The sequence below is a fragment of the Notothenia rossii genome, assembly GCF_949606895.1.
Source record: "Notothenia rossii genome assembly, chromosome: 11".
In the NCBI taxonomy this organism is placed as follows: Eukaryota; Metazoa; Chordata; class Actinopteri; order Perciformes; family Nototheniidae; genus Notothenia; species Notothenia rossii.
Window position 1 is genome coordinate 55,461,677 of NC_136910.1, and position 12,968 is coordinate 55,474,644.

General features: G+C 38.6%; 1 protein-coding gene across 1 annotated transcript in view; it reads left to right on the forward strand.

The window, feature by feature from the left end:
* Positions 1-12,934, forward strand: part of LOC307024029 (long-chain fatty acid transport protein 6) — a 14,654-nt gene extending 1,720 nt beyond the window's left edge. The window contains 8 exon segments of the mRNA XM_079657806.1: positions 1,194-1,380; positions 1,793-1,917; positions 3,527-3,724; positions 4,362-4,452; positions 5,605-5,803; positions 7,070-7,167; positions 10,131-10,261; positions 11,116-12,934. Coding sequence (XP_079513932.1) covers positions 1,194-1,380; positions 1,793-1,917; positions 3,527-3,724; positions 4,362-4,452; positions 5,605-5,803; positions 7,070-7,167; positions 10,131-10,261; positions 11,116-11,292 — 1,206 coding nt within the window. The 3' untranslated portion in view covers positions 11,293-12,934.
* Positions 12,935-12,968: the final 34 nt, after the last annotated feature.

Here is a 12,968-nt window from a genome sequence, read left to right on the forward strand (position 1 = left end):
GGGAACTTTGAGGGGAGCCAGAAATTGGAGTACCAAACACCGCTGCCAAAATCTCACTCTGAACTCTGTTCAAAACTTGAGAGCCCTGCAGCAGGATACTCTTCACAAATCACACACTGCGCATAAAGCATGTCTAAACTACTTGTAGCGGCGAAAAACGTAAAGAAATTAAATAGATTAAACTGTCGCTGAGGCAGAAGGCACATTTTACACAGGGAATAATAATCCAAGTCTAGGCAGGAGCGTTGTTTCATTGGCCTACATTTATTTTGATAATCCAATATCAACAAAGTTACATTAAGAGTTATCCTTTAACTTCCGCTGTGTTTTTCCTGTAGCCTCCTTGTGCTAACCACGGTAAAAAAAAATTGCCTATACTGGTGCGCTAATCCCACCACCACCTGTCTCCAATATGTAAATAGCTTGTATCAATCACCCACAATTTGGCCATAATGATTAAATATGAAGAAATACTATTAAAATCAGCTGATTGTAGGTCTACTCATATTGATTTATACTGTATAGATGCAGGGACATATTTTAGCCCTGGTACTAAGGAAAGGAACATCTGTCTCAACAACTACAGTATATGATGGATTTACATAAATACGGTCCATGTATTCATGTTCGTTAGCAATTAGCTTAGCATATCCTCTCAGAGCCGCTAGCATGGCTTAGTCTTGTTTTATAACAGCAATGCAATTCGATGTTGGGTTAAGGCACGGGAGATAGAAAAGCAAACCAAAGGAAATACAATAAACCTAAAAAGAAATGAAAAGCAGCTTCTGAGCCAAGACATTACAGGTTATCTGTTGTTTATTCCATCAGGGGTGTCCAAACTACGGCCCGCAGACCTTTTTTAATCAGCCCTCAGCAAATTCAAAAAGTATAATGGAATATGGCCCACACATGAAACTTGAGCTTGTCTTGTATTGTACTTCTTAAATATGAATGTAAACATGTATTACACAGTAGTATTCATGTGTTAATAAGACCACTTTTCAAATACATCCAGTCGGAAACATTTTCTAACAAATCTTAGTTGATAAGAAAAAAGCCCAATGACTACATATACATATACACAGTGTTCTGAATACAACTGTGCTTGACTCCACCATGTTTCAGAGCAGCAATGGAGTCTCAAACCCAAATTTGTCATCCACAAGATTTGAACTGAACCAGGGAAAACGCAGTTCAGTAACTCCTGCGTTTCTCTGCCAGGTCTCTCCAAGGCGGCCCGGGTGGGTCACCTGAAGGCCGTGCTCAGTATGGCCTTCTTTGAGATGTGTGGAGCCACGTCTGAGGACATCATCTACATCACTCTGCCTCTGTTCCACATGTCTGCTTCCCTGCTGGGGATCGGAGGATGCATACAGCTCGGTGAGAAAAAGCTTTTTTGCCTTAAAAACAAAAACACAATTCCTGGAAGAATGTTTTTGTTTTTTTCAGTTCATTGTGAGGCTCAAAGCTGGAGGAAACAACATGACGACGGACATCCTTTTCATTGGACTATAAGGAATTCTCACTTCCTCACAAACAAAGCAGGGGAACATTCTTTTGTTTGTATTTTGACGTAAAATATCTGTCTGGAGTTTTGTGCAGATTTAACAAACACATTTTCACCTTTCCTGGTTTTGGTTTTCTTATTACAGGAAATGGCACTACCACCCCTCTTTTGTTACATATAAGAAAACAAGCAGAATCCCCCCACCCTCTGAAGAACTGGAACATTGGTTGTATGGAGTTTTTACACAGTCTCACACATCTTCTCTGTTTCTCCTTTGGGTCTCAGGTGCGACGTGTGTTTTAAAGAAGAAGTTTTCAGCCAGTCAGTTTTGGAAGGACTGTGTGAAGCACGATGTGACGGTGGTGCAGTACATAGGAGAGCTCTGTCGATACCTCTACAACCACCCCGCAGTAAGAACGTTAAAAACCTTTCTGATAACCTCTGGCTACGGGTGAATGAACTGTAATTAGTTGAACAATGGTCTTATTTACGGGGCGTGTTGTTGCACATCAGTGATGGTCTTTGTTGCAGCTTTTCATGACAAGCCAAAAGCACTTCAACACCTTACTGATTTTTCTAGTTTCAACAGGGTGACGATCTGTATGTCGTTATGTCGTTGTTTAGTTCAAGAAATGCTGCAGGAAAGCTTAGATTTTGACAAATGCTATTCTGTTATTCTGCTTATTATACTTTTCTAATGGAACTGAAATCCTAACGCACCCCCTTACCTCTGGTTTGTTGCATTAACCCGTAAAGGACAGAACGTCATCCAAAGTGTTTTTTAAGGGTTTTGCTGCCCGTCATCAATGAATATCTAAAGCACATGTGATCAAAAACAGTCCGTCAGCCTTGTTGAAAGCTATTGTTTGCTTTTACGTTCTGACTTTTTCTCAATATCAAAAAATTCTGACTTTTCTCTCAAAATTCTGACTTTTTTTCTCAAAATCTCAAAATTAAAAAGACTTTCTTTCTGAAAATTATGAATTTTTTTCTCAAAATTATGATTTTTTTCCCTCAAAATTGTGAATTATTTTCTCAAAATTATGGATTTTTTTCTCAAACTCTCAAAATTATGGATTTTTTTCTCAAAATTGTGGATTTTTTTCTCAAAATTGTGACTTTTTTCAAAATCTCAAAATTATGACTTTTTTCTCAAAATCTCAAAATTATGACTTTTCCTCAAAATTATGACTTTTTTCCGAAAATTATGACTTTTTTTCTCAAAATCATGACTTTTTTTCTCTAAATCTAAAAAAATTGAATTATTTCTAAAAATCTAAAAATTCTGACTTCTCTCAAAATTCTGACTTTTTTTCTCAAAATCTCAAAATTAAAAAGACTTTCTTTCTCAAAATTATGACTTTTTTCCTCAGAATTCTGACTTTTTTCCGAAAATTATGACTTTTTTTCTCAAAATCATGACTTTTTTTCTCTAAATCTCAAAAATTTGAATTATTTCTAAAAATCTAAAAATTCTTACTTTTTTCCTCAAAATTCTGAATTTTTTCTCAAAATCAAAAGATTCTAACTTTTCGTGAATTTCAATAATCCCTTGTCACCGGCTTGAGCTTCAACCTCAGGATCCATGTATCTGTGATCCTCTCCAGAATGGAAGTAGTCATCACATACAGAGCATCAACTAGTTCCTGAACAGTGTCCTTCACATGCTGATATCCAAGAGAGGGAGACACACAGTCCCAAGATGGAGGAATAGAAAGCAGTATTCAATGTTTACTTCAGATTAGCTCCACGTCAGAAATGAGCATGCTTGTCATATGTCTCTCTCCATAGAGGCTGAATCATCATGTTAATCACATAGCTATCATATGCCTCAAACAGTCCTGATGCTCTTCTAGGTAATCACACATCCTGTCATGTTCACAGCTACAGTTGGGATACCTTTGTTATCATGTGGACTCTGATATTGGAAGAGTACATTCACTGGTTTCCCAACAATAAGCATTATTCCCACAAAATAGGTCTGATCCCTTAAAAAGTTAAGTGTCCTCCTGCCTCCAGGTTCCAGAGGAGAGGGCTCACCGCGTCCGGCTGGCAGCAGGAAGTGGTCTCCGCTCAGACATTTGGAGGCAGTTTTTGCAGCGTTTCGGCAGCAGGATAAAGATCAGAGAAGGTTACGGCCTGACGGAGGCTGGCATCGGCTTCCTGAACTACACCGAGGAGGTCGGACCCATCGGCAGGGCGGGCTATTTCAACAAGGTCAGGAACAACAGCGGTAGAAATGTTTCCTCTGGACCCTATCACACTGACCTGCTTTATACTGTATGTTGTGTTTTTTGTGAAGCGACCCTTGTTAAATAGCTGATATTAGAAACACCTTATCCCCGTTTTAAAATCAGAAAGAAACCAATTAACTGAGGAAATATGGCAAAAATACCCTTTTTTAAATGTCATTTTCCCCTTTAGTAGAAATGTAATTAGTTTAGTTTGTTTTATCTCAGTTTGTAAAAAGGAGGCCCATGTTATTGGTTGCCTATAATACTGATTATATTCGAATTTGTTATACACTCTCAATATGCTGTGAAATGCCTTGTTCCCAGTAGATTCAAAATTGATTATTGAAAATAATGATTTGGAGAAAAGAGCAATTAGTAACAATAAGTATAAGGTCAACAGAGATACAATTAAAGGGGAACACAACTCAAAATAAGGAATTTGAGTGATAAACATCTCAAATGTAAAAAAAGGCAGCAGTGCGTGGGATGGTATAATCCATATGAATGGTATAAGATCAAATGTACAATATACCAACTGTGTGCAGACTGTATATATATCAAACAATGTTGATTATTCAGACGGTATCTCATTAAGACACATCTCTTTCTTTCCTCTCCAGCTGTCCATGCCCTTTGAGCTCCTCAGACACGACCCAGTGTCCTACGAGGCGGTCCGGACCCCCGCTGGGAGATGCATCCGAGCACAGAACGGTAAACCAATCATACATGTAGTCCTTTAAAGTGACAGCTGTATGTCACTGAACGACCTTTTACCTCCTTGTGTCTCTTAACCTGTATACCATGTATCTGTAAAGATCTTCACATCTGATCTGAGGGGAATTTCTTGTTGTTTATTTTTAACTTGTGATGTGTCGCCATTTTGTAAAGCACTTTGAGCTGCACGTGCTGTATGAAAAGCAGAGGTGGGAAGTAGAGGAGTACAAATACTTTGTTACTCTACTTAAGTACATGTTTCTGGTATCAGTACTTTACTCCACTACTTATATTTCTGACGACTTTTTACTTTCTACTTCTTACATGTTGAACACAAATACCTGTACTTTCTACTTCTTACATGTTGAACACAAATACCTGTACTTTCTACTTCTCACATGTTGAACACAAATACCTGTACTTTCTACTTCTCACATGTTGAACACAAATACCTGTACTTTCTACTTCTTACATTTTGAACTCAAATACCTGTACTTTCTACTTCTTACATGTTGAACACAAATACCTGTACTTTCTACTTCTTACATGTTGAACTCAAATACCTGTACTTTCTACTTCTTACATGTTGAACACAAATACCTGTACTTTCTACTTCTTACATGTTGAACTCAAATACCTGTACTTTCTACTTCTTACATGTTGAACACAAATACCTGTACTTTCTACTTCTTACATGTTGAACTCAAATACCTGTACTTTCTACTTCTCTCATTTTCCAAACAGGCTGGTTCCTTTAGTCTGAATGTGTGTTTGGTGGCGTGATCATTATTATTTAGAGTCATTGCGTGCCTATTGATTTGAACACGATCCGTGTATCCATCATTTCCTGGTCTTCTCTAAAGAAGAGGGACCAATGAAAACGTTGTCATGTTGCCGTTGTTCACCATGGAAACATTCATTAGCTAACAATGACATTATTGTTCTATTAATATAAAGGGAGGTCAGGTACTCTTTAAAACAGCTGCTAGTTATGGGTACTTTTCACTGAAGTACATTTCAAAGCCTCTTTACTTTGACTTGAGTAAAGAAGTTAAGTCAGTACTTCTACTTTCACCAGAGTATTTTTAAACACGAGTATCTGTACTTCTACTTGAGTAAAGGATGTGTGTTCTTCTATCCTCTCCACAGGGGAGGCGGGGATCCTGGTGGCTCCGCTCTCAGCCATGAATCAGTTCCTGGGGTATGCAGGGAACCAGGTGCAGTCGGAGAAGAAGCTGCTCAGAGGCGTCTTTAAAGATGGCGACGTCTTCTTCAACACCGGAGACCTCCTGCTGCACGATGACCAGGACTTCCTGTACTTCAGGGACCGAATTGGAGACACCTTCAGGTACCGTTTACATTCAATTCAAGGCCTTATTGTCATTTGCACATGAGCTACAGTGTAGATATGGCAATGAAAAACTTAGGTCATGTATATATTTTGTCTTTTTGTTTGTTGTTTGCTTTGTACGTTTTATTTAATTTTTTGTTTCTATTATTAGAACGTGTATCTAATTTACTTTTTAGTTTTTTTCTCTCATGCTGGGGTGGGGGTGGGGGGTATGTTTGATCTGCTTTCTGGCAGTCTGGTTGAAATGTGCACTGTTGCATCTACAGTATGTATTTCACTGCTCAATGGCATTCTGTATGATGTGTTTAACTTAGGTCACAGGCTCCTCCAACAGTGCAACATATAAATATAGGACATAGAAAAAATAAAACAGTGCAAGTAAATACAAATAAAATAGAAATAGTGCAAGAAGAGTCTATACAGTATATGAGTAAATGGAATATGATATAGGTAAATAATTTGCAAGATGCAAACAAATGAATGTGTATGGATGTTCTTTCTGCATCGTTGAAAATGTGCTGCAGATGGATTTGTGTTTCATTTGGCAATTTTGTGGAGAAAAAATTCCAAAAGCCACTGCAAAATATTTTCTAAGGCAGGGGTGTCCAAACTACGGCCCGGGGGCCAAATGCGGCCCGCGGGACATTTTGAATCGGCCCTCAGCTAATTCAAAAAGTATAATGGAATATGGCCCACAAATTAAACTTGAGCTTTTCTTGTATTGTACTTATTAAATATATCTGTAAACATATACATATACATAGTAGTGTTCATGTGTTAATAAGCCTAATTTACAATAAATTCAATTTGAAAATATGTTCTAATAAAAATCTAAGTCGATAAGAAAAAGCCCAATAACTTATATACATAACACACTTGAAATGTACCCTTCCTATTTCCTCTTATGATAATCAATCTGGGGCTCCTGTTGTAAGGAATGAGCTGCTAACAAATTAAATGAAACCCTCTGGAGAGCTGTGATGTAGGCTGTTTATTTTTCTTAAAGCAGATTCAAGCATAATTTATCTACTTTTGATTGATTTTGCTGACTTCAAACTTAACATATGAGGCAGTATTCCTCACATCTATTTAGCGCCCGGCCCTTCGAATATCTTTTTGTATATGGCCCTTGGTGAAAAACGTTTTCAGGCATTGTAAATAAGCGACTCATATTGTTCTGTTCACAAAGCTTGTTTCTCCTGCCCTCTAGTGGCCACAAACAGTCATTGCAGGTTTAACTGGATCTACTCTTTTGTCCTGCAGGTGGAAAGGAGAGAATGTTTCCACCACTGAGGTTTCAGAGGCTGTGGGTCTGCTCGACTTCATCCAGGAGGCCAACATCTACGGAGTCACCATACCAGGTGTGTGGAAGTGTTTACTGGATATAACTTCTGCATAATCTACAGATATAACGATCAGCTTCATTAGCAAACCATGTATTCCCACACTGTTATAACCATATGGAGCACAGGCAGCTCCCAGTGAGACCATGACCGGGTTGAATCGGATATTTTGCTATAACTTCCCAACACAAAAAGTCCAGACTAGATCTCTTCAGATTTTAATGAATTGGTTCAACAACCACCAAAAAATTTTGATGCAGCTCTGCCAGTTCAATTGACTGACTGACTGACTTTTCCTCGATAGCAGTGCCAGCTGAGGCTCATTGCTATTGCACTAAATAAAACCACTCTCCATACCAAGCAGTTAAACAATCCTGGTTTCTCATAATCAAAGTTGATGAAATTAACATAAGTCTGTAGCAAGGAGACCACTGTTACTATCTTGAGAAACAATTATTAAGACATCATCAAAAGTATAACCACCACTTTAGGGGCAACCAGAACTTCCACTTTAATAATAATAATAATAATAATAAATGTATTTTGTAAGGTAACGTATGTTTATTTAAATAGCACATTTCAGACGCAGAGGCAATTCAAAGTGCTTTACATGATCATTAACACATAATAGTTAGACAACAGAGAGGAACACAATAAATAAACATAATGGAATAACAGATTAATAAAAACAATGCATTAATGAGATACAAAATAGTTTAAAAAACGACATTGTAAATACGGTAAGTGCTAAAACAAGTTGAAAGGCTTCTGGGTAAGCAGCTGTAAAAAGTAGTGTTTTTAGCCTCGACTTAAAAGAACTCAGCGTTGGTGAAGACCTCAGGGTTTCTGGAAGTTTGTTCCATTTGTTGGGAGCATAAAAACTAAAAGCAGCTTCGGCGTGTTTGGTTCTGAGCCGGGGAACAATGAGTAAGCCCGCCCCCGATGATCTCAGAGCTCTGGGGGGCTCGTAACAGAGCAGCATGTCAGACTTATTGGGGTCCCAAACCATTTAATGCTTTATAAGTTATCAATATCATTTTAAAATCGATTCTGTAAGCTACTGGTAACCAGTGCAGAGACCTGAGTACTCGTGTTCTACTCTTTTTGTTTTGGTCAGGACTCTGGCAGCGGCGTTCTGGATTAGTTGCAGTTTTCTAACCTTAGACCTGTAGATACACTACAGTTACAGTAATCAAGCCTGCTAAAAACAAAGGCGTGAACTAGCTTTCAAGGTCTTGTTGAGACATGAATGTTCTAAGTCTGGCTATGTTTTTCAGGTGATAGTATGCTGATTTAGTAACTGTGTTGATATGGGATAAGAAATTGAGGTCAGGGTCCAGAACTACGCCTAGATTTCTCTCCTTTTCCGATGTATTTAGCAGTAGAGCTTCTAGTTTAGCGCTTACTTCAGCCCGTTCCTCCCTTTTGGCACCAAAGATAATTGTCTCTGTTTTGTTTTTGTTTAAAGGTGGGGTAGGTAAGTTTGAGAAACCGGCTCGAGATACACTTTTTGTTATATTCCATGGAATGCTCTTAACATCCTGATAACAATGAATATCTGAAGTGCTTTGACAAAAAATCCATAAAAAAATGTCATCTGTGGAAGCCTTAATACTGTAAAAACTACAACCAATCCGTTTAGCCGATTGGATTGCCGCCCTGTCTGTCAGCCTTCCATCTGGTGCACGCACAAATGTATCTCGTGCCCTCATTGGGCGTGCCGTCATTGAGCGTGCATTGCAGCAGTACTTCAATGACTCGCCAGCAACAGACGGCCACTTTCACCATGGCAGAGTTAGGTTCAACATCGTCTACTGGTCGCAAAAGAAAAAATGTAACGGAGCAAATTAAGAACAAAAAGAAAGTGGAAACTAGGAGAAGTCAAACCAGGCTGTGTAATATTGCTAACCTAGATGTGTTTAGCTTTGCCTGATATGTAACGTTACTGCAGCCTGCTCTCGCGGAGGAGGTGCTCTGTAAGGAAGTCTGAAGGAAGGGGCGGATTCTTTTCGGCTGTGTACTTTCACATTTTAGTGCACTCGAGCCGGCTTCTGAAACTTACCTACCCCACCTTTAATTGTAGGAAATTGTTGCTAATCCAGCTACTAATTTTTTCCATGCAGTTGGTGAGGGATTGTAATGGTCCGTAGTCGCCAGGCTTTTACAGGTGCTCAAAGTCGCTTTACACAGGTAGTAAAAAAAGACAACAGATACATATAGTAAAAAGGTAAATGGACTATACTTCTATATTGCTTTATCCAGTCTTTACGAACCCTCAAAGTGCTTTACATACTACATGTCGTTCACCCATTCATACAGAGCACCGAGTCTAGGAACTAACATTCACACACCGTTGGCCATCGGGAGCAACTCAGGGTTCAGTATCTTGCCCAAGGATACATCGACATGTTGACTGCATGGGCTGGGATCGAACCCACAACCTTCTGGTTTAAAGACGACCGCACTCCCTCGCAGCCACAGTCGCTTTAAAATCGAGCAATAAAACAACTATTTATTTATTTATTTATTTATTTATTTATTTATTTATTTTTATTTATTTATTTATTTATTTATTTATTTATTTATTTATTTATTTATTTATTTTTATTCATTTATTTAACAGGGACAGTGCACATAAATGAACATTTCTGTAAATGTGCCAGAGTTAGCCAAGAAGCTATTTTTCATCTGTAGTCCCTGGACAGATTTTAAAAGTGAACCTAAAACACATTTCATTTTAAACAAGTAAATACAATGCATTTAAAACCTGCAACAGACATTACTGGGATACTTAAATAAAACAATTTAAAATACAGAACATTAAAACAACGAACTCACTTTAAAAGCCAGTTTGAAGAGTTTTTGTACGTTTTTTGAAAGTGGTGAGGACTTTGTAATACTAAAGTTTGCTCTTGTTAATTTAGTACCGTTTGTTCTATGTAACATTATAATAAGAGACTTTTTCCAATGTGTGTTTGCAGGAAATGAAGGTCGGGCAGGTATGGCTGCTATCGTCTTGCAACAGGATCACAAATTAAACGGATCTGAACTCTATGACCATTTAGTAAAAACTCTTCCTGCCTATGCCTGGCCGAGGTTTCTCAGAATACAGGTAGATCACGCATGTATTCATCACCTCATTTAATGTATTTAAAATGTATAGTAATATCGTTAATTGCACACACCAGTCTGTTGGACATGGCGTGTGTGTTACATGTTGGGATTATGGATGTTTCCCCTCATTTCTGTTGGTTGAACGTTTGCATTGTATTGTTCTCTTTTATCCTTTCGCCTGTATCTACTTGTCTTTCATCCTTTCTTTATAACTAATGCTGTTGATGTATTGTGATTTTATAAAGGTGTCTTTTATCATCTGGACAACAGCTGGAAATTAGCAATGTTGGCTAAAAGTGCTTCATTTACTGTTTTGTGTGACAGTTGATCGACGGGGGCTGTCCATACTTGCCAACCTTGAGACCTCAGAAATCGGGAGCATTTCAAAACCACTGCGGGGGTCAACATTAACATGCTAATTGTAGTTGTAGGCTATGTGCATTGCCTTGCGGCCTGTAGCACCGTGGAGCATATGTGTGGGCTGGACCTGTATTTTACAGGAAAGGAGTGAGGGTCGAGTTGTCGATTCTTGTTCTGTTTTCTGTCACTATCTTCTTCACCCTCTCAGACTTTCAGTTGCGCGCTACTAAAGAGACGTGTAACCATGGAAACCAAACAATGGTGTAGATGTATTAAAGTCCGAGTGGAAACAGTCCTGAGTAAATCTGATTTTGTCAGAAATCGGGGGAAATGCGGGAGAAATATGACCCCGGGAGGAAACCGGGAGAGGGCAATGAAATCGGGAGTCTCCCGCGAAAATCGGGAGGGTTGGCAAGTATGGGGCTGTCCACGACACTATAAACAAATAAACAAAACTAATTAGCATCATCCCCGGCTGTGTTTTTTTTTCAGACGTCCTTGGATGTGACGGAGACGTTCAAGCAGCAGAAGGTGAAGCTGGTCACGGAGGGCTTCGATCCGGACGTCGCCCACGATCTGCTGTACTTCTTAGACGTTTCTCAGAAAGATTACACCCTCCTGACTGTGTCTCTGTATCAGGACATTGTGAATGGGAAGATCAAAGTATGAACACTATAGGACGTTGGAAGTTTATGAAAAGGAGATATAATCCAGGTTGTTGCCATGTTTGCGTTTGTCTGTACGTGAAACGTGGTTATAATCAGCGCCACAGATAGAGCTGTTATTCATATTTGAAAGATTAGTTACTTACTCACTGTGAACCAGCCAGAGCTTTTATTTACCACAACATTTTAAGTGCTACTGTTCTAAGTTTTTACACTTGATTCAAACCACACACTTACTCTTACACTTTACATCTTGATAAGTTAAGTGCCATTTACACATAAAAGCACTAACTCCACTATTCATGACATTCCCGCCTGTTATTTTTTACTTGCTTTTACTCTAACTTTATTTTCTGTATCACTAGTTGGTTACTATAGACGTGAGCACTGCCTTCATCGTGCATTTTGAAACTGAATTTAATGGAAATTAGGGTTTGTGAATAGGATTACATTACATCCACGTTTACATCTTGATAAGTTAAGTGCCATTTACACATAAAAGCACTTACTCCACTATTCATGACATTAATTTGTACTTGCTTTTACTTGACTTCTTTTTGTCTTCTCTTATTTGATTTGATTTATCACTAGTTAGTTACTATATAGACGTATGTTGAAACTGAATTTGACGGGCATTCTTATGGAAATGAGGGTTTGCGAATAGGATTACATTACATTAAGCGAAACAGGTGGGTCTTCAGTTTGAGACAGACGATATGTAGACTCTCCGCTGTCCTGAAATCAGTGAGAAGCTCCTTCCACCATTTGGGAGACACGATAGCAAAAAGATGTGTATTTTTTTAGGTGTACCTGGTTCCACTTTGCCGATTGGCTGATGCAGAACGAGGTGCACGTACTGGAGTGTATGTTTTGACCAGATCCCTTTACAGATCCCTTTAAGTGTCTTGAAGCGTATTCCGGCCGCCAGTGAAAGGAGTGAAGGTGAGGTGTAATGTGGGAGAACTTGGAGGGCTTGAAGACCAGTAACGCTGCTGCATTTTGAATCAACTGTAGAGGTTGGATGGCATTTGCAGGTAGACCAGCCAGGAGGGAGTTACAGTAAAGCGTGAGATGAGAAGACCCTGAACAGGACCTGTGTTTTAAGATCTTGTATAGCACTTTATAGACAAAAGAAAGTGCATTCCTTTAGATACAATGTGGGGCATTATGTAAAAAAAAAAACTTTTCACATTACGTCAGATGATGTCACATATGGGAGTGGCTTTTCCCGTTCACGCCGTGACATTTGAGGCCATTATGTCTCTGTGTGTTGTTTATTCACAGTTTCAACACTAGGCTATATGTATTGTTGTTAAACCTATATGTACTGTATAGGAAGCAGACATTGCACTGTGAGCTTTTAGAGGACCAGTTATTCCTCCTTACCCCGTCAGTGTTTTTTGGCTGAATGTCTTAAAGTAATCATTCATTATGGTCATGACCGTTTTTTAAATGACTTTTTTGTTTTGGGCAGACTTTTATTTGAGAATATATGTACCTTTCAAAGCTTGTTGGAAATCAGGTTTTCTTAAAAGAATGGGACGGATACATCTATATTTCCTATGTATAAATTCACCTGATTAATCAAAAATGTGCTGTCTTCACATTTCTGAACTGAATATAAAAGTCACTGTAAAAGCACCAAATGTGTATTCCTACTCTCTGTTGCTTATATTCTTT